The sequence below is a fragment of the Entelurus aequoreus genome, linkage group LG14 (genome assembly GCF_033978785.1).
Source record: "Entelurus aequoreus isolate RoL-2023_Sb linkage group LG14, RoL_Eaeq_v1.1, whole genome shotgun sequence".
In the NCBI taxonomy this organism is placed as follows: domain Eukaryota; kingdom Metazoa; phylum Chordata; class Actinopteri; order Syngnathiformes; family Syngnathidae; genus Entelurus; species Entelurus aequoreus.
This window is the reverse complement of record NC_084744.1, coordinates 9282859-9307265: the sequence shown is the minus strand read 5'-3', so window position 1 is coordinate 9307265 and position 24407 is coordinate 9282859. Positions and strand designations below refer to the sequence as shown.

Genomic DNA, 24407 nt, shown 5'->3' with positions numbered 1-24407 from the left:
CACTATGGACTGGACTCTCACACTATTATGTTAGATCCACTATGGACTGGACTCTCACACTATTATGTTAGATCCACAATGGACTGGACTCTCACACTATCATGTTAGATCCACTATGGACTGGACTCTCACACTATCATGTTAGATCCACTATGGACTGGACTTTCACACTATTATGTTAGATCCACTATGGACTGGACTTTCACACTATTATGTTAGATCCACTATGGACTGGACTCTCACACTATTATGTTAAATCCACTATGGACTGGACTCTCACAATATTATGCTAGATCCACTATGGACTGGACTCTCACACTATTATGTTAAATCCACTATGGACTGGACTCTCACTATTATGTTAGATCCACTATGGACTGGACTCTCACAATATTATGTTAGATCCACTATGGACTGGACTCTCACACTATTATGTTAGATCCACTATGGACTGGACTCTCACACTATCATGTTAGATCCACTATGGACTGGACTCTCACACTATCATGTTAGATCCACTATGGACTGGACTTTCACACGATTATGTTAGATCCACTATGGACTGGACTTTCACACTATTATGTTAGATCCACTATGGACTGGACTCTCACACTATTATGTTAGATCCACTATGGACTGGACTCTCACACTATCATGTTAGATCCACTATGGACTGGACTTTCACACTATTATGTTAGATCCACTATGGACTGGACTCTCACACTTTTATGTTAGATCCACTATGGACTGGACTCTCACACTATTATGTTAGATCCACTATGAACTGGACTCTCACACGTTTATGTTAGATCCACTATGGACTGGACTCTCACACTATCATGTTAGATCCACTATGGACTGGACTCTCACACTATTATGTTAGATCCACTATGGACTGGACTCTCACTATTATGTTAGATCCACTATGGACTGGACTCTCACTATTATGTTAGATCCACTATGGACTGGACTCTCACTATTATGTTAGATCCACTATGGACTGGACTCTCACACTATTATGTTAGATCCACTATGGACTGGACTCTCACACTATCATGTTAGATCCACTATGGACTGGACTTTCACACTATTATGTTAGATCCACTATGGACTGGACTCTCACACTTTTATGTTAGATCCACTATGGACTGGACTCTCACACTATTATGTTAGATCCACTATGAACTGGACTCTCACACTTTTATGTTAGATCCACTATGGACTGGACTCTCACACTATTATGTTAGATCCACTATGAACTGGACTCTCACACTTTTATGTTAGATCCACTATGGACTGGACTCTCACTATTATGTTAGATCCACTATGGACTGGACTCTCACACTATTATGTTAGATCCACTATGGACTGGACTCTCACTATTATGTTAGATCCACTATGGACTGGACTCTCACTATTATGTTAGATCCACTATGGACTGGACTCTCACTATTATGTTAGATCCACTATGGACTGGACTCTCACTATTTTGTTAGATCCACTATGGACGGGACTCTCACTATTATGTTAGATCCACTATGGACTGGACTCTCACACTATTATGTTAGATCCACTATGGACTGGACTCTCACACTATTATGTTAGATCCACTATGGACTGGACTCTCACTATTATGTTAGATCCACTATGGACTGGACTCTCACTATTATGTTAGATCCACTATGGACTGGACTCTCACTATTTTGTTAGATCCACTATGGACTGGACTCTCACTATTATGTTAGATCCACTATGGACTGGACTCTCACACTATTATGTTAGATCCACTATGGACTGGACTCTCACTATTATGTTAGATCCACTATGGACTGGACTCTCACTATTATGTTAGATCCACTATGGACTGGACTCTCACTATTATGTTAGATACACTATGGACTGGACTCTCACTATTATGTTAGATCCACTATGGACTGGACTCTCACACTATCATGTTAGATCCACTATGGACTGGACTTTCACACTATTATGTTAGATCCACTATGGACTGGACTTTCACACTATTATGTTAGATCCACTATGGACTGGACTCTCACACTATTATGTTAAATCCACTATGGACTGGACTCTCACAATATTATGCTAGATCCACTATGGACTGGACTCTCACACTATTATGTTAAATCCACTATGGACTGGACTCTCACTATTATGTTAGATCCACTATGGACTGGACTCTCACAATATTATGTTAGATCCACTATGGACTGGACTCTCACACTATTATGTTAGATCCACTATGGACTGGACTCTCACACTATTATGTTAGATCCACTATGGACTGGACTCTCACACTATCATGTTAGATCCACTATGGACTGGACTCTCACACTATCATGTTAGATCCACTATGGACTGGACTTTCACACTATTATGTTAGATCCACTATGGACTGGACTTTCACACTATTATGTTAGATCCACTATGGACTGGACTCTCACACTATTATGTTAAATCCACTATGGACTGGACTCTCACAATATTATGCTAGATCCACTATGGACTGGACTCTCACACTATTATGTTAAATCCACTATGGACTGGACTCTCACTATTATGTTAGATCCACTATGGACTGGACTCTCACAATATTATGTTAGATCCACTATGGACTGGACTCTCACACTATTATGTTAGATCCACTATGGACTGGACTCTCACACTATCATGTTAGATCCACTATGGACTGGACTCTCACACTATCATGTTAGATCCACTATGGACTGGACTTTCACACGATTATGTTAGATCCACTATGGACTGGACTTTCACACTATTATGTTAGATCCACTATGGACTGGACTCTCACACTATTATGTTAGATCCACTATGGACTGGACTCTCACACTATCATGTTAGATCCACTATGGACTGGACTTTCACACTATTATGTTAGATCCACTATGGACTGGACTCTCACACTTTTATGTTAGATCCACTATGGACTGGACTCTCACACTATTATGTTAGATCCACTATGAACTGGACTCTCACACGTTTATGTTAGATCCACTATGGACTGGACTCTCACACTATCATGTTAGATCCACTATGGACTGGACTCTCACACTATTATGTTAGATCCACTATGGACTGGACTCTCACTATTATGTTAGATCCACTATGGACTGGACTCTCACTATTATGTTAGATCCACTATGGACTGGACTCTCACTATTATGTTAGATCCACTATGGACTGGACTCTCACACTATTATGTTAGATCCACTATGGACTGGACTCTCACACTATCATGTTAGATCCACTATGGACCGGACTTTCACACTATTATGTTAGATCCACTATGGACTGGACTCTCACACTTTTATGTTAGATCCACTATGGACTGGACTCTCACACTATTATGTTAGATCCACTATGAACTGGACTCTCACACTTTTATGTTAGATCCACTATGGACTGGACTCTCACACTATTATGTTAGATCCACTATGAACTGGACTCTCACACTTTTATGTTAGATCCACTATGGACTGGACTCTCACTATTATGTTAGATCCACTATGGACTGGACTCTCACACTATTATGTTAGATCCACTATGGACTGGACTCTCACTATTATGTTAGATCCACTATGGACTGGACTCTCACTATTATGTTAGATCCACTATGGACTGGACTCTCACTATTATGTTAGATCCACTATGGACTGGACTCTCACACTATCATGTTAGATCCACTATGGACTGGACTTTCACACTATTATGTTAGATCCACTATGGACTGGACTCTCACTATTATGTTAGATCCACTATGGACTGGACTCTCACTATTATGTTAGATCCACTATGGACTGGACTCTCACTATTATGTTAGATACACTATGGACTGGACTCTCACTATTATGTTAGATCCACTATGGACTGGACTCTCACACTATCATGTTAGATCCACTATGGACTGGACTTTCACACTATTATGTTAGATCCACTATGGACTGGACTTTCACACTATTATGTTAGATCCACTATGGACTGGACTCTCACACTATTATGTTAAATCCACTATGGACTGGACTCTCACAATATTATGCTAGATCCACTATGGACTGGACTCTCACACTATTATGTTAAATCCACTATGGACTGGACTCTCACTATTATGTTAGATCCACTATGGACTGGACTCTCACAATATTATGTTAGATCCACTATGGACTGGACTCTCACACTATTATGTTAGATCCACTATGGACTGGACTCTCACACTATTATGTTAGATCCACTATGGACTGGACTCTCACACTATCATGTTAGATCCACTATGGACTGGACTCTCACACTATCATGTTAGATCCACTATGGACTGGACTCTCACACTATTATGTTAGATCCACTATGGACTGGACTCTCACTATTATGTTAGATCCACTATGGACTGGACTCTCACTATTATGTTAGATCCACTATGGACTGGACTCTCACTATTATGTTAGATCCACTATGGACTGGACTCTCACACTATTATGTTAGATCCACTATGGACTGGACTCTCACACTATCATGTTAGATCCACTATGGACCGGACTTTCACACTATTATGTTAGATCCACTATGGACTGGACTCTCACACTTTTATGTTAGATCCACTATGGACTGGACTCTCACACTATTATGTTAGATCCACTATGAACTGGACTCTCACACTTTTATGTTAGATCCACTATGGACTGGACTCTCACACTATTATGTTAGATCCACTATGAACTGGACTCTCACACTTTTATGTTAGATCCACTATGGACTGGACTCTCACTATTATGTTAGATCCACTATGGACTGGACTCTCACACTATTATGTTAGATCCACTATGGACTGGACTCTCACTATTATGTTAGATCCACTATGGACTGGACTCTCACTATTATGTTAGATCCACTATGGACTGGACTCTCACTATTATGTTAGATCCACTATGGACTGGACTCTCACACTATCATGTTAGATCCACTATGGACTGGACTTTCACACTATTATGTTAGATCCACTATGGACTGGACTCTCACTATTATGTTAGATCCACTATGGACTGGACTCTCACTATTATGTTAGATCCACTATGGACTGGACTCTCACTATTATGTTAGATACACTATGGACTGGACTCTCACTATTATGTTAGATCCACTATGGACTGGACTCTCACACTATCATGTTAGATCCACTATGGACTGGACTTTCACACTATTATGTTAGATCCACTATGGACTGGACTTTCACACTATTATGTTAGATCCACTATGGACTGGACTCTCACACTATTATGTTAAATCCACTATGGACTGGACTCTCACAATATTATGCTAGATCCACTATGGACTGGACTCTCACACTATTATGTTAAATCCACTATGGACTGGACTCTCACTATTATGTTAGATCCACTATGGACTGGACTCTCACAATATTATGTTAGATCCACTATGGACTGGACTCTCACACTATTATGTTAGATCCACTATGGACTGGACTCTCACACTATTATGTTAGATCCACTATGGACTGGACTCTCACACTATCATGTTAGATCCACTATGGACTGGACTCTCACACTATCATGTTAGATCCACTATGGACTGGACTTTCACACTATTATGTTAGATCCACTATGGACTGGACTTTCACACTATTATGTTAGATCCACTATGGACTGGACTCTCACACTATTATGTTAAATCCACTATGGACTGGACTCTCACAATATTATGCTAGATCCACTATGGACTGGACTCTCACACTATTATGTTAAATCCACTATGGACTGGACTCTCACTATTATGTTAGATCCACTATGGACTGGACTCTCACAATATTATGTTAGATCCACTATGGACTGGACTCTCACACTATTATGTTAGATCCACTATGGACTGGACTCTCACACTATCATGTTAGATCCACTATGGACTGGACTCTCACACTATCATGTTAGATCCACTATGGACTGGACTTTCACACGATTATGTTAGATCCACTATGGACTGGACTTTCACACTATTATGTTAGATCCACTATGGACTGGACTCTCACACTATTATGTTAGATCCACTATGGACTGGACTCTCACACTATCATGTTAGATCCACTATGGACTGGACTTTCACACTATTATGTTAGATCCACTATGGACTGGACTCTCACACTTTTATGTTAGATCCACTATGGACTGGACTCTCACACTATTATGTTAGATCCACTATGAACTGGACTCTCACACGTTTATGTTAGATCCACTATGGACTGGACTCTCACACTATCATGTTAGATCCACTATGGACTGGACTCTCACACTATTATGTTAGATCCACTATGGACTGGACTCTCACTATTATGTTAGATCCACTATGGACTGGACTCTCACTATTATGTTAGATCCACTATGGACTGGACTCTCACTATTATGTTAGATCCACTATGGACTGGACTCTCACACTATTATGTTAGATCCACTATGGACTGGACTCTCACACTATCATGTTAGATCCACTATGGACCGGACTTTCACACTATTATGTTAGATCCACTATGGACTGGACTCTCACACTTTTATGTTAGATCCACTATGGACTGGACTCTCACACTATTATGTTAGATCCACTATGAACTGGACTCTCACACTTTTATGTTAGATCCACTATGGACTGGACTCTCACACTATTATGTTAGATCCACTATGAACTGGACTCTCACACTTTTATGTTAGATCCACTATGGACTGGACTCTCACTATTATGTTAGATCCACTATGGACTGGACTCTCACACTATTATGTTAGATCCACTATGGACTGGACTCTCACTATTATGTTAGATCCACTATGGACTGGACTCTCACTATTATGTTAGATCCACTATGGACTGGACTCTCACTATTATGTTAGATCCACTATGGACTGGACTCTCACACTATCATGTTAGATCCACTATGGACTGGACTTTCACACTATTATGTTAGATCCACTATGGACTGGACTCTCACTATTATGTTAGATCCACTATGGACTGGACTCTCACTATTATGTTAGATCCACTATGGACTGGACTCTCACTATTATGTTAGATACACTATGGACTGGACTCTCACTATTATGTTAGATCCACTATGGACTGGACTCTCACACTATCATGTTAGATCCACTATGGACTGGACTTTCACACTATTATGTTAGATCCACTATGGACTGGACTTTCACACTATTATGTTAGATCCACTATGGACTGGACTCTCACACTATTATGTTAAATCCACTATGGACTGGACTCTCACAATATTATGCTAGATCCACTATGGACTGGACTCTCACACTATTATGTTAAATCCACTATGGACTGGACTCTCACTATTATGTTAGATCCACTATGGACTGGACTCTCACAATATTATGTTAGATCCACTATGGACTGGACTCTCACACTATTATGTTAGATCCACTATGGACTGGACTCTCACACTATTATGTTAGATCCACTATGGACTGGACTCTCACACTATCATGTTAGATCCACTATGGACTGGACTCTCACACTATCATGTTAGATCCACTATGGACTGGACTCTCACACTATTATGTTAGATCCACTATGGACTGGACTCTCACTATTATGTTAGATCCACTATGGACTGGACTCTCACTATTATGTTAGATCCACTATGGACTGGACTCTCACTATTATGTTAGATCCACTATGGACTGGACTCTCACACTATTATGTTAGATCCACTATGGACTGGACTCTCACACTATCATGTTAGATCCACTATGGACCGGACTTTCACACTATTATGTTAGATCCACTATGGACTGGACTCTCACACTTTTATGTTAGATCCACTATGGACTGGACTCTCACACTATTATGTTAGATCCACTATGAACTGGACTCTCACACTTTTATGTTAGATCCACTATGGACTGGACTCTCACACTATTATGTTAGATCCACTATGAACTGGACTCTCACACTTTTATGTTAGATCCACTATGGACTGGACTCTCACTATTATGTTAGATCCACTATGGACTGGACTCTCACACTATTATGTTAGATCCACTATGGACTGGACTCTCACTATTATGTTAGATCCACTATGGACTGGACTCTCACTATTATGTTAGATCCACTATGGACTGGACTCTCACTATTATGTTAGATCCACTATGGACTGGACTCTCACACTATCATGTTAGATCCACTATGGACTGGACTTTCACACTATTATGTTAGATCCACTATGGACTGGACTCTCACTATTATGTTAGATCCACTATGGACTGGACTCTCACTATTATGTTAGATCCACTATGGACTGGACTCTCACTATTATGTTAGATACACTATGGACTGGACTCTCACTATTATGTTAGATCCACTATGGACTGGACTCTCACACTATCATGTTAGATCCACTATGGACTGGACTTTCACACTATTATGTTAGATCCACTATGGACTGGACTTTCACACTATTATGTTAGATCCACTATGGACTGGACTCTCACACTATTATGTTAAATCCACTATGGACTGGACTCTCACAATATTATGCTAGATCCACTATGGACTGGACTCTCACACTATTATGTTAAATCCACTATGGACTGGACTCTCACTATTATGTTAGATCCACTATGGACTGGACTCTCACAATATTATGTTAGATCCACTATGGACTGGACTCTCACACTATTATGTTAGATCCACTATGGACTGGACTCTCACACTATTATGTTAGATCCACTATGGACTGGACTCTCACACTATCATGTTAGATCCACTATGGACTGGACTCTCACACTATCATGTTAGATCCACTATGGACTGGACTTTCACACTATTATGTTAGATCCACTATGGACTGGACTTTCACACTATTATGTTAGATCCACTATGGACTGGACTCTCACACTATTATGTTAAATCCACTATGGACTGGACTCTCACAATATTATGCTAGATCCACTATGGACTGGACTCTCACACTATTATGTTAAATCCACTATGGACTGGACTCTCACTATTATGTTAGATCCACTATGGACTGGACTCTCACAATATTATGTTAGATCCACTATGGACTGGACTCTCACACTATTATGTTAGATCCACTATGGACTGGACTCTCACACTATCATGTTAGATCCACTATGGACTGGACTCTCACACTATCATGTTAGATCCACTATGGACTGGACTTTCACACGATTATGTTAGATCCACTATGGACTGGACTTTCACACTATTATGTTAGATCCACTATGGACTGGACTCTCACACTATTATGTTAGATCCACTATGGACTGGACTCTCACACTATCATGTTAGATCCACTATGGACTGGACTTTCACACTATTATGTTAGATCCACTATGGACTGGACTCTCACACTTTTATGTTAGATCCACTATGGACTGGACTCTCACACTATTATGTTAGATCCACTATGAACTGGACTCTCACACGTTTATGTTAGATCCACTATGGACTGGACTCTCACACTATCATGTTAGATCCACTATGGACTGGACTCTCACACTATTATGTTAGATCCACTATGGACTGGACTCTCACTATTATGTTAGATCCACTATGGACTGGACTCTCACTATTATGTTAGATCCACTATGGACTGGACTCTCACTATTATGTTAGATCCACTATGGACTGGACTCTCACACTATTATGTTAGATCCACTATGGACTGGACTCTCACACTATCATGTTAGATCCACTATGGACCGGACTTTCACACTATTATGTTAGATCCACTATGGACTGGACTCTCACACTATTATGTTAGATCCACTATGGACTGGACTCTCACACTATCATGTTAGATCCACTATGGACTGGACTTTCACACTATTATGTTAGATCCACTATGGACTGGACTCTCACACTTTTATGTTAGATCCACTATGGACTGGACTCTCACACTATTATGTTAGATCCACTATGAACTGGACTCTCACACGTTTATGTTAGATCCACTATGGACTGGACTCTCACACTATCATGTTAGATCCACTATGGACTGGACTCTCACACTATTATGTTAGATCCACTATGGACTGGACTCTCACTATTATGTTAGATCCACTATGGACTGGACTCTCACTATTATGTTAGATCCACTATGGACTGGACTCTCACTATTATGTTAGATCCACTATGGACTGGACTCTCACACTATTATGTTAGATCCACTATGGACTGGACTCTCACACTATCATGTTAGATCCACTATGGACCGGACTTTCACACTATTATGTTAGATCCACTATGGACTGGACTCTCACACTTTTATGTTAGATCCACTATGGACTGGACTCTCACACTATTATGTTAGATCCACTATGAACTGGACTCTCACACTTTTATGTTAGATCCACTATGGACTGGACTCTCACACTATTATGTTAGATCCACTATGAACTGGACTCTCACACTTTTATGTTAGATCCACTATGGACTGGACTCTCACTATTATGTTAGATCCACTATGGACTGGACTCTCACACTATTATGTTAGATCCACTATGGACTGGACTCTCACTATTATGTTAGATCCACTATGGACTGGACTCTCACTATTATGTTAGATCCACTATGGACTGGACTCTCACTATTATGTTAGATCCACTATGGACTGGACTCTCACACTATTATGTTAGATCCACTATGGACTGGACTCTCACACTATCATGTTAGATCCACTATGGACTGGACTTTCACACTATTATGTTAGATCCACTATGGACTGGACTCTCACACTTTTATGTTAGATCCACTATGGACTGGACTCTCACACTATTATGTTAGATCCACTATGAACTGGACTCTCACACTTTTATGTTAGATCCACTATGGACTGGACTCTCACACTATTATGTTAGATCCACTATGAACTGGACTCTCACACTTTTATGTTAGATCCACTATGGACTGGACTCTCACTATTATGTTAGATCCACTATGGACTGGACTCTCACACTATTATGTTAGATCCACTATGGACTGGACTCTCACTATTATGTTAGATCCACTATGGACTGGACTCTCACACTATTATGTTAGATCCACTATGGACTGGACTCTCACTATTATGTTAGATCCACTATGGACTGGACTCTCACTATTATGTTAGATCCACTATGGACTGGACTCTCACTATTATGTTAGATCCACTATGGACTGGACTCTCACAATATTATGCTAGATCCACTCGACGTCCATTGCACCAGTCGCCCAGTGGCCACATCTGCGGTCCCCCTCCAAGGTTTCTCATTGTCCCATTGGGTTGAGTTTTTCCTTGCCTTGATGTGGGATCTGAGCCGAGGATGTCGTTGTGGCTTGTGCAGCCCTTTGAGACACTCGTGATTTAGGGCATATAAGTAAACATTGATTGATTGATTGGCTTTAATGCGCCCTATGGTCCGAAAAACACTGTGCTTCGCATACAAGCAATGTTCCCTCTAATTTTTCATGTGTCTGAGCAAACGCAAAAACTTCCAGAGCCCAGTGTGTACAGACTGTGGCCACACCAGCATCACACCTGTCCCAAACCCGATTTAATAAATTCAATCTTTCATCATGATAATCAAATGACAGCAGTCAACTTCATGTTCTAATTTAAGTGACTTCCTATGAAAATAAAACAAATCTTGTTTTTCATGAGCTATGTATCAGCGTGTCTGGGTGGGGGTCTTACTTTGGAAATAAATTGTACCCCTTTCTGAGATCTCATTTAATTCCCCTTAAAGCATTCTCATGTTGCACAATGAGATGTACGCATGGGATGGAGTGTATATATTGTAACGTTCTGTCAGTAAAATATATCTTTTTATGAGCATTTCATGATTAATATCCCTAAATTAACATTGTTAAAGGCCTACTGAAAGCCACTACTACCGACCACGCAGTCTGATAGTTTATATATCAATGATGAAATCTTAACATTGCAACACATGCCAATACGGCCGGGTTAACTTATAAAGGGCATTTTTAAATTTCCCGCTAAACTTCCGGTTGAAAACGTCTTTGTATGATGACGTATGCGCGTGACGTCAATGGTTGAAACGGAAGTATTGGTACACCATTGAATCCAAAACAAAAAGCTCTGTTTTCATCACATAATTCCACAGTATTCTGGACATCTGTGTTGGTGAATCTTTTGCAATTTGTTTAATGAACAATGAAGACTGCAAAGAAGAAAGTTGTAGGTGGGATCGGTGTATTAGCGGCTGGCTGCAGCAACACAACCAGGGGGACTTTGACTTGGATAGCAGACGCGCTAGCAGACGCTAGCCACCGACCGCACGGATGATCGTGGTGAAGTCCTTCGTCGCACCGTCGATCGCTGGAACGCAGGTGAGCACGGGTGTTGATGAGCAGATGAGGGCTGGCTGGCGTAGGTGGAGCGCTAATGTTTTTAGCATAGCTCTGTGAGGTCCCGTTATACTGAGTTAGCTTCAATGGCGTCGTTAGCAACAGCATTGTTAACCTTCGCCAGCCTGGAAAGCATTAACCGTGTATTACATGTCCATGGTTTAATAGTATTGTTGATCTTCTGTCTATCCTTCCAGTCAGGGGTTTATTTATTTAGTTTCTATATGCAGCTAAGCACAATGCTATCATGTTAGCTCCGTAGCTAAAGTGTTTCGCCGATGTATTGTCGTGGAGATAAAAGTCACTGTGAATGTCCATTTCGCGTTCTCGACTCTCATTTTCAAGAGGATATAGTATCCGAGGTGGTTTAAAATACAAATCCGTGATCCACAATAGAAAAAGGAGAGTGTGGAATCCAATGAGCCAGCTTGTACCTAAGTTACGGTCAGAGCGAAAAAAGATATGTCTTGCACTGCATTCTAGTTTGTCACTCTAACGTTCCTCATCCACAAATGTTTCATCCTGGCTCAAATTAATGGGGTAATCGTCGCTTTCTCGGTCCGAATCGCTCTCGCTGCATTGAAAACAATGGGGAAATGTGAGGAGCCTTTCAACCTGTGACGTCACGCTACTTCCGGTACAGGCAAGGCTTTTTTTTATCAGCGACCAAAAGTTGCGATCTTTATCGTCGATGTTCTCTACTAAATCCTTTCAGCAAAAATATGGCAATATCGCGAAATGATCAAGTATGACACATAGAATGGATCTGCTATCCCCGTTTAAATACAAAAAATCATTTCAGTAGGCCTTTAGTAAATGAGAGTAGAATAAGCACGATTGAGGAGTCATCGTGTAACGACCTGGCATTTACACTTCATGTGTAATGTTGGAGTTGTCTGACTTTTTGTGTGGCCTTTGTGGAGAATGCATATATTTTTAAGAGTTCTTTCTTTATTCATCGTCATGTTCAAAGCCGCTAATAATTTCCAATGTGTACTCTTTTTGCTTGTATCTTATGTCCGCAAGTAAACGCTGTGCTTTACCTTGAAGGGTTGGAATGTGGGAGTATAGCATACTCCCTTTTTACCTTATCAGTATTAGAACAAAGAGGCTGTATTCCTTTCTGGGCATGGTGGGGGCTGTTTTCGTATTCAATAAGTTGTCTCTTCCCGTTTTGATTTTCAGACCACTTTGAGATGCTGGTATTAGCGCATTTGTAAGGACGGGTCTCCTAAAGCTTTAGTAAAACTTGATAATATTCCTATTCTGTCTTGATGGTCCTTCTTACTCAACATATATGTCATCTGAAAGAACTTGGGATTGACCAGTGACTTTCATTCCCTGAGAGGAAGACTGGTCAGACGCAACACCTTGAACGCACCAGTGGCTGATATGAGACAACAGAGTTGGTCTTGGCCCACCAGTTTTGTGAGATAGACGTTTTTTTTTTTTTTTTTACTAATGTTTTTGTTGCGGTTACGGGCGAAAATAAAACGTTCTTGCTCCGTAAAAGTGATCGAGGGAATTTTATGTCCTCTTTAAAGCACCTCGAAAGACCGAGTAACACTGGCATACAAGTACAGTAGACGACTCCAAATGTTTAATTTAATTTACCAAAGCAAATAAATAACATTTTTCATGTAAGTGAAATACTCCCTCATTATTTGAAGAGTGATTAAAGCATATTAATTTAACATGACACTATTCATTTTTTAAATGTTGATTTTATTTTATTTTTTAAATAAATGGCTGTGATAATGTAAATGAGGGATTTCTAATCACTGCTATGTTGGAATTCTTATTAATATTGATACTGTTTTTCCATATTATTCATTTTTGTTTGACTATGTGAAGGTTGCCCTCTAGTGGGTTCTGCAGACCACCACACACTGCCAGGAGAGCCCGGATCAGGGTTACAACACTGTTTTATTTTCATACAAATGGTTTTTACTCTCCAGCAAGCTGTCCTTTCTGCGTTTGTGTCTCTCTCTGGCTCCCACTCCAGCTCCAACCACATGTCTCGTCCCGGCTGCTGCTCATAAAGGCAACAGGTGATTAGATAACAAGGTCCCACCCGGGCCATCCACTTACCTGTCGCTGTCTTCGAGGCCGGTCCTTGCACACCCCGTTCCGCGGCAGGCTCGCAGGCCACGCCTCCCTCCACAGACTACTTTTGGATTGTTTTGTGTCATGTTTGTGTGTCCTCTCAATTACTCTGTTGACTGGTATTCTGAATGTTGCTGGGCTGGGTTCGGTTTTGGGGTTGGAATTGTATTATTGTGTATTTTGCTGGACTGATTAATAAAAAAACTAAACTAAAAAAATTAACAAAAACAAACTCCGAAGGCATGGTTGCCTCACCTGGTGTGAAGGTGCTCACACTTTATTGTATCGTATTTTTAGAACTGCTTTTATTTATTCATTTTTAAGAGTTTTCCATACGGAAAGATCTGTGATATGACTTTTTGTTCTGAATTAATACACGCACACACACGCCATTTCCACAGTGACACACACACACACACACACACACGCCATGTTGTCTGCTTTCAACAAATGGTTGTGTTTCAGTGGAAACAACACAACATAACACTTTTTAACGACACGTTTCACTTGCACACTTGATGTCGTCTGTCTATGAGACACAAAAAGGACAGATGGTGATTATGCTGTCACAGCATAAGGTGTGCAAAAAGAAGGCTGCCATGTCATCACAGTTCAATACAAATGATTCATCATTTGAAATGTGTTTCTTTTTAATTAACGTTAAATTATTCACCTGTTTGTACAATGTTGCCGTTAACTCGTCCCTGAAAAATTGTTGTTTATATAGACACAAGTATGAAGTCAAACTTTTTCAAATGAAATATACTTTTTAAACAACATATTCTTAAGTATGACTATTGCATTTTCCGGACTAGAAGCCGCGAGTGTTTTCCTACACTTTGACCCCTGCGGCTTATAAAACAGGGTCAATTATTTTTATTTTTATTCACTAACGGCCGTAGTGTTTTGTGTTCAACAAATAGTTTTCAGAAACACTGAAAAGGTGTGTTGCTCGTGCTATGGCGCCATCTTTTGGAGGAGTTCGCTCATTACATTTGCTGCCGCTGCCGGAACCGGAAATAAAACCGTCTGTAGCGTTCCTACCCCAAAGGATGCTTGTTCATCACTCCAAGCAAAGTTGGTAAGTTTTACAATACAACTAAAACTATTCTTACTTACTAAAGCGTCCCATGTGTGACGTCTGTAGGAGTGTTTTCATGCATATTTGTACGTGCTATCATAATGTAATCAAGCATTTATATGCTAACACCTTTACGAGTGTCTGTGTCAGTATTATTAACTTACAATAACATTATTTTTGTATTGTTTCAATTTCAAAAATTCCTCACCAAAAACGTCATCGTGGAGTTATTGAGTCTGTTTAGCTGATTGGAGAGCTAGCTTGCGCAGCTAGTGGGTCCATGACCATGTCTTCTGTTTTGTTTCGATCAGCCGTTATTACTGCTGTGTTACAGACACCCTTTGGAAACTATTAAGGTATGTAAACAAACATTTACAGAATATTTCTGTGTAAATAACTCATATCAAAACGTATATATCTGTGGCTTATAGTCCGGTGCGGCTAATATATGGAAACATAAAAGAATGGACGCTCTTGTAGCTGCGAATTAGTGCCATCCATCCGTTTTCTACTACATGTTCTTTATTTTCACTTTCTGTTGTGATGTGGCCAAATACTTTTGTGTACAGTGCATCGTTTTTGTCAGAATAATTGTATCTAAGTTATCACAAAACTTTGTGTTTCAATGAGTTCCCGGCAAGCAGACAAAAGCTGTCTTTGATCTTACCATTCAAAAGGCTTGTAAAACTCCACTGTGTAGGATGGGAAGCGACATGAAGGTGTCTGTTTTTTTGATGTATTGTAATTGTTAGAATAATTGTTTAAGTTATCACAAAAACTTTGTGTTACGTTGAGTGCCCGGCGAGAAGCAAAAACATGTCTTTGAACCTACCAAGAGGAAGGCTTGTAAAACTCCACTGTGTAGGGGGGGAAGCAACATGAAGGTGTTTGTTTATTTCATGTATTGTAATCAACAGAAATATATTGTTTTAACCCAAGGACTACAAAGCGGAGAGAAGGCAGGATCTGCCCAAGTTCCAGACGACCGCTTCCTTGAACTCTTTTACGAACATCTTCTTTGAACCGTTTTACGACCTTTTCTGTGAACTGTTTACGACCCCCCGTCCCTTTGGAAACAGCTGTCGACATGTGGTCAGGGAAAGTCCAAATAAAAGGAGGCGTACAATCTTTCGCCAGAGCGTGCTGGAGACTGTGCAAGAGTACAGACCAGACACTTCTCCTCAAATTGAGCCAAATTTAATTCTGGCTCTGTTTCTTGTCCTGTTTAACAGATCATCAGTGTTTGAACCTGACAGTAATCCACAGGAAGATTTTGTCTTGACCCGAGATCTACAAAGAGGAGAGGAAACAGGACCTGACCCCCCCTCCAGGCACCTTTTCTTTGAAATGTTTTGTGACCAAAGGCAGCGGCTGTTTACGACCCCCGTCCCTTTAGAAACAGCTGTTGCCATGTAATCAGGGAAAGTCCAAATAAAAGAGGCGTAGAACCTTTCGTCAGAGCGTGGTGGGACACTGTTCAAGGGTACAGGTCTAAGCATTTCTCCTCAATTGAGCTAAATTGAATTCTGTCTCTGTTTAATTCCTTGCTTCTTTGTCTGTTTAATAGATGTCATCAGTGTTTGGACCTGACATCTTCCATATTTAAAACACAAAAAATGCACTATTACTGCAATTTCACTGCCATTGTGGATTATTTCCAGTCATTTTGGTTTTTTTTCTGGTTATTCAGGTATATTTTGTACAAAGTTGCTACTGTCCTTATAGGGGAACTGCACTTTTTGGGGGGGAATTTTGCCTATTATTCACGATCCTTGTGTGGGACAAGAACACACCTGTTTTTGCTTGCTTTCTAAGTCATAAATAACAGAAAGTACGAGGTGGCTAACAATGCAGCTGATGGGAGAAGGGACATATATCGTTAGAATTTTATCAATATTCGTTTGTCATTTTTTGTAAACAAGGATGCGAAAAAATGAATTTTTATTAACACAAAAGGTTGTATAAGAGCAACTTCATGGTATAACATCTCACAGGAGGTATTTAATCAACACCCGCATTTTAGCAGTGATGAGCGGTAATGAGCTCCAAGTAGCTTAACCACATTTCCCACTAGCGTGGCGTGGCTACTTTTTGAAGCAGTAGCGATTGGTGTAGCCTCGCTACTTTTAGACCCATGTAGCGAAGGAGAGAAAACGGACTGCAAATGTATCCATCCATGACTTCTTGTTGGTTTACGTATGACGAGTCACGGTTGGATGTTAAAATGTTAGTAGATCAGAGAGTGTTTTGCATTTTCCCCCATCATGGGATTTAAATGAGTGTCATTTAGATGTCTTTATGATGAGTGGACATGTTTTCATAATGTCCACACAGTTCAGTGAGCAGATTGTGTTATGTGTGACATTTTTTGTTATTTTTTTTTGTTTTTTTTATTTGTGCGGCATGACTAGGGAAGGTTGTCTGGACTGGGTCATATACGTAAATGTGCTATATTCACTTCAAACCACAATTAGTGGTCATTGACCTGAATTACACATGTTGTTCACAAGACGGCGGCAAAATTGCAGCAATGAGATTGTGAGATATTTAAAATTAATTGCAATTAATTGCAATTCCTTATAAAACTCATGTTTGGACACCACTGTAATAAACAATCAAACTGAGCATTCATTGTCTGGCTGTGTGTTGGGTAGGAAAATTGTACGTTAAGTTAATATTAACATTTATATATTTGTAGTGATTGTTTTATTATGTTTGTATATCTTGTTTAGCACTTAGCAATACTGCTAGATGAGGCTTAGTGTATTTTATGCTATTATAAGCGCTAAAAGAGAGCTGACTACCTTATGCTGCTATATTGACATAGTGAGCTTCTGCATCGCCTCTGAGTTGGTGAAAGTTAATTCTAGAAAATAAATATTGTCTCACCTGGATAGTAGAAGGTTGTGGACATAAACCCACAGGTTGGTCAACTTTGACATCCAATTTAGATGAGAAAGTCACGAAAAAACACTTTTTTTTAACCATTTGTGAGGATTAAGATGAATTGTTAATGTAAAGGGGAAGATATAAAGATCCCATCAGTCTTTATCCCAGTGAGAGCAGACATTGTACAGTAAGTGACTATTCTATTATGTTTGTATATCTTGTTTAGCACTTAGCAATACTGCTACATGATGCTTAATGTTTGACTAAAGCTGCAGCTGCTAAAACTTGTAGATCATCCTCCTTATATTCAGGCTCAAAAATAGAAGTTTCTGGATCGTCATTTGTCCCAAAGTAGTCTTTGTTGTCTCATCAAGTCTGCCATGATTAGTAGTCTTGTTGTTGTTGAAGGGAAAGTGAACGTTGTGATGCGTCCGTGAAATTAATACACTTAAAATGATCAAAATATGTAAATATAACATGCTATTGTGAATGTTACTAGATACTACATACAGTATATACTTACAGCTACTTGGAGGTTTTTGGTTGTTTTTAGAACGGAATAGAGCAACTCATTGGCTCCATTGTTAGCTGACTTTTGCTAACATTTATTTACGTGTTCCTGTCTTACATAAAGATTGTGAATGATAGACACAATTCCAAAATAAAGATATATTATACATTTACAAAGATACAAATGGTGTTTTTTTTAAGAGACCACACGTTAGCAAGGAGCCTGTTTGAAAGAGGACTATAACTTGGCAAAGTAATGTGTGCTTATTATTATTAAGACCCTTTGAAACATTTCCCCAAGTAGCAAGAATTGTTATTGTTTTGGTCATCGTATCTTCTTGACAGATAATTATAACACAAACAACGTGTAAAAAAAAAAAAAAAACAGAAGTACAATACTTCTTCTCTTCTAGCTTTGCTGTTCGGGTTCTCTGTGTTGGCTTTCTCTCTGCCGGTAGTGGAAGAGACTGGTGGAGTCCAGCTCACCCGCATAACAAACTGCCTCCGCAAACAGTTTGGCCACCTGCGATGCAAGGCCAGAAAACAATTATTTTTTTCATCAAACAGAACGTAGAAGAGCGTTACTGTAAGACTACTCTTTGCTGACTTATAAACGTTACAATGTCGGATACTCGCGTGAAACGATGCTGTTCACAGTGAGGTGGACGTTTGTACAAACCACAAAAGCAGTGAAGTTGGCACGTTGTGTAAACGGTAAATAAAAACAGAATACAATGATTTGCAAATCCTTTTCAACTTATATTCAATTGAATAGACTGCAAAGACAAGATACTAAACGTTCCAACTGGAAAATTAGCTCATTTGGAATTTGATGCCTGCAACATGTTTCATAAAAAGCTGGCACAAGTGGCAAGAAAGACTGAGAAAGTTGAGGAATGCTCATCAAACACTTATTTGGAACATCCCACAGGTGAACAGGCTAATTGGGAACAGGTGGGTGCCATGATTGGGTATATGAGTCTGTAAAGACTCCTCCCACCCCCACCAAGGACTGTTTTCACTGCTCGACTCTAAAAAGAGGTTCCGCAGCCTCCGAAGCAGAACCTCCAGGTTCTGTAACAGCTTCTTCCCTCAGGCCGTAAGAGTTCTTGAACGCATCATAATTATCCCCTCAACTCCCCCCAAAATGGATTAACTCGCTGGAATAAAAAAGACAATATAACGTACATCCATAAAGGTGGATGCATATGAAAAAGTGCAATATATTTATCTGTACAGTAACCTTTTTATTTATTTATATATCCACCTCATTGCTTTTTTATCCTGCACTACCATGAGCTAATGTAACAAAATGTCATTTTTATCTGTACTGTAAAGTTCACATTTGAATGACAATAAAAAGGAAGTCTAAGTCTAAAAGCAGCTTCCATGAAATGCTCAGTCATTCACAAACAAGGATGGGGCGAGGGTCACCACTTTGTCAACAAAAGCGTTAGCAAATTGTTGAACAGTTTAAGAACAACATTTCTCAACCAGCTATTGCAAGGAATTTAGGGATATCACCATCTACGCTCCGTAATATCATCAAAAAGTTCAGAGAATCTGGAGAAATCACTGCACGTAAGCGATGATATTACGGACCTTCAATCCCTCAGGCGGTACTGCATCAAAAAGCGACATCAGTGTGTAAAGGATATCACCACATGGGTTCAGGAACACTTCAGAAAACCACTGTCAGTAACTACAGTTTGTCGCTACATCTGTAAGTGCAAGTTAAAACTCTACTATGCAAAGCAAAAGCAATATATCAACAACACCCAGAAACGCTGCCGGCTTCGCTGAGCCCATCTAAGATGGACTGATACAAAGTGGAAAAGTGTTCTGTGGTTTGACGAGTCCACATTTCAAATTGTTTATGGAAACTTTGGACGTTGTGTCCTCCGGACCAAAGAGGAAAAGAACCATCCAGATTGTTCTAGGCGCAAAGTGTAAAAGCCAGCATCTGTGACGGTATGGGGGTGTATTAGTGCCCAAGGCATGGGTAACTTACACATCTGTGAAGGCACCATTAATGCTGAAAGGTACATACAGGTTTTGGAGCAACATATGTTGCCATCCAAGCAACGTTATCATGGACGCCCCTGCTTATTTCAGCAAGACAATGCCAAGCCACGTGTTACATCAACGTGGCTTCAAAGTAAAAGAGTGCGGGTACTAGACTGGCCTGCCTGTAGTCCAGACCTGTCTCCCATTAAAAATGTGTGGTGCATTATGAAGCCTAAAATACCACAAGGGAGACCCCCGGACTGTTGAACAACTTAAGCTGTACATCAAGCAAGAATGGGAAAGAATTCCACCTGAAAATCTTCAAAAATGTGTCTCCTCAGTTCCCAAACGTTTACTGAGTGTTGTTAAAAGGAAAGGCCATGTAACACAGTGGTAAAAATGCCCCTGTGACAACTTTTTTGCAATGTGTTGTGACAACTTTTTTGCAATGTGTTGCTACCATTAAATTCTAAGTAAATGATTATTTGCAAAAATTAATTAAGTTTCTCAGTTGGAACTAAGGATGTCCCGATCCGATATTTGGATCGGATTGGCCGCCTATATTTGCCAAAAAATGCGTATCGGCAAGGCATGGGAAAATGCCGATCCAGATCCAGTTTAAAAAAAAACTCTGGTCCGTGTTTTCCAGCGCACCGATTTAAATACATTCCACTTTTCTGCTGCTCCCTAATTTCCGTTCCGCATTTTCCAGCACACCTTCAACACAGTCGAGTACATACGTCCTCACGCAGTTGCTTTTAGCTGCTGGCATGACACGACAGGCTCTTCCCACTCCTTCTTGTGTCTGCTTCTCACAGACAGCAAGCGCACCTTCTTACACACGTCACATACTGTCACGTCGTACGTCACATACGTATACGCACTCTCACAGCAGAGAGGTAGCAGCAGGGCTAACGTTAGCTGTGATGCTAGCGTAGCCGTGTGAGCGGTAATAATGAAGGAAGAATTAATTCCCAAGAAAAACAGCAGGGGGTCCATCGTCTGGCGGTGGTTTGGCTTCAAGTGGGAATATGTCGAACAGACAACCGTAATTTGTCAAGTGCGGGGCAAAAGCGTTGCCATAAAAAGTAGCATTACTGCTAATATGTAGCATCATTTGAAAAGTTCCCTGCTAGAGAATGAAGCGTGCTTGAAACTCCGCACGTCAACATCTCCATTGTGTATTATTCAAACTCACCTAATTCAGCTGGCTAGTTGTTATCAAGAGTACTAAAACCCTTTTCAACATGAATCTGACAACTAAGTAGGCTAAATAACTTTAAACTTTAGTACATGCTCTGATAAGGCCAGTATCGGCCAGTATCGGTATCGGAAGTGCAAAAACCTGGATCGGGACATCCCTAGTTGGAACATTAAGTATCTTGTCTTTGCAGTCTATTCAATTGAATATACGTTGAAAATGATTTGCAAATCATTGTATTCTGTTTTTATTTACCATTTACACAACGTGCCAACTTCACTGCTTTTGGACGTTACACAAAAATGGTAGGATAAAGTATTGTTTCATTTAAGCGTGCGCATAATCAATCAATCAATCAATCAATGTTTATTTATATAGCCCTAAATCACAAGTGTCTCAAAGGGCTGTACAAGCCACAACAAATTCTGCTGAAATCTGCCTTTTTGTGCACCCTGAATCGATCGGAAGGTGTGTACCTGAATCTAAATAGTGTTTATTGGGTTTATTTTCAAAGGTGTTTGGTAAAAAAAATAGCCGGGATGTTCGTCTTCAAAATATGGATTTAAACAGTGTACATTTTTTAAAATTCATTTGCAATCTGAACGCCTCCAGGATGGAACATCTGGCAGACATACGCGAACAATGGCTTGTGGAAGAGAATTCACACCAAAGCATATCCAATACTTGTTATCTAGACCCGTGTTTCTTCAACCACTGTGCCGCGGCACACTGGTGTGCCGTGGGAGATTATGTAATTTCACCTATTTGGGTTAAAAATATTTTATGCAAACCTGTAATTCTAAACTGCAAATAAAGTGCCGTTGTTGAGTGTCGGTGCTGTCTAGAGCTCGGCAGAGTAACCGTGTAATACTCTTCCATATCAGTAGGTGGCAGCCGGTAGCTAATTGCTTTGTAAACGTCGTATCTAATGCTTAAACCAAAAATAAACAAACGGTGAGTGCCCCTAAAAAAGGCATTGAAGCTTAGGGATGGCTATGGAAAACGAAACTAAAACTGAACTGGCTACAAAGTAAACAAAAACAGAATGCTGGACGACAGCAAAGACTTACAGCGTGTGGAGCAGACGGCGTCCACAAAGTACATCCGTGCATGACATGACAATCAACAATTTCCCACACAAAGGATAGCGTCCGCACAACTGAAATAGTCTTAATTGCTAAAACAAAGCAGGTGCGGGGAATAGCGCTCAAAGGAAGACATGAAACTGCTACAGGAAAATACCAACAAGACAGGAAAAGCCACCAAAAATAGTAGCACAAGACACTACACACAGGAAAACACCAAAAAACTCCAAATAAGTCACAGTGTGATGTGACAGGCGGTGACACTTTGAGACAAGAGCTATAGTGATGCATAGTTATGGTTTGAATTCATATCAAACAATTGCAACAATGACTTTTTACTGTCAATATCCACTACCGAGTTGACATTTAATGTTCTCTGCTGTGGTGTGTCTCCGCATTTTTCAATGAACAAAAATGTGCCTCGGCTCCAAAAAGGTTGAAAAACACTGATCGAGACCACACCAAACCTTTTTGGCCTCAGGGCTCAACTTCTCCACTACCGAGGGGGCCCGGGGGCCCACTCAAATATTAACACTGAATCAGTAAGTTTACTCTGGAGTTTATTCAATAATTGCATCTGACCTTCTTACAGTTTACAACCTTGTCAAATGATATGAAAGCATGTGTTAATCACAAAGATGATTATTTATTTAACACCTAAACACTAGCCTTAGGTCAGGCTGATTAGAAAAATAAGTACCGTATTTTTTGGAGTATAAGTCGCACCTGCCGAAAATGCATAATAAAGAAGGAAAAAAACATAAGTCGCACTGGAGTATATATAAATCACATTTTTAGGGGAAATTTATTTGATAAAAGCCAACACCAAGAATAGACATTTGAAAGGCAATTTAAAATAAATAAAGAATAGTGAACAACAGGCTGAATAAGTGTACGTTATATGAGGCATAAATAACCAACTGAGAACGTGCCTGGTATGTTAACGTAACATATTATGGTAAGAGTCATTCAAATAACTATAACATATAGAACATGCTATACGTTTACCAAACAATCTGTCACTCCTAATCGCTAAATCCCATGACATCTTATACGTCTAGTCTCTTACGTGAATGAGCTAAATAATATTGTTTGATAT

General features: G+C 39.9%; 1 protein-coding gene across 1 annotated transcript in view; it reads right to left on the bottom strand.

Annotated features, from left to right (window-relative positions):
* Nucleotides 1-18831: 18831 nt before the first annotated feature.
* cps1 (carbamoyl-phosphate synthase 1, mitochondrial) overlaps nt 18832-24407 on the bottom strand; it is a 130577-nt gene continuing 125001 nt past the window's right edge. The window contains exon 38 of the mRNA XM_062068881.1: nt 18832-19538. Coding sequence (XP_061924865.1) covers nt 19425-19538 — 114 coding nt within the window. The 3' untranslated portion in view covers nt 18832-19424. The remainder of the gene's footprint in view (nt 19539-24407) is intronic.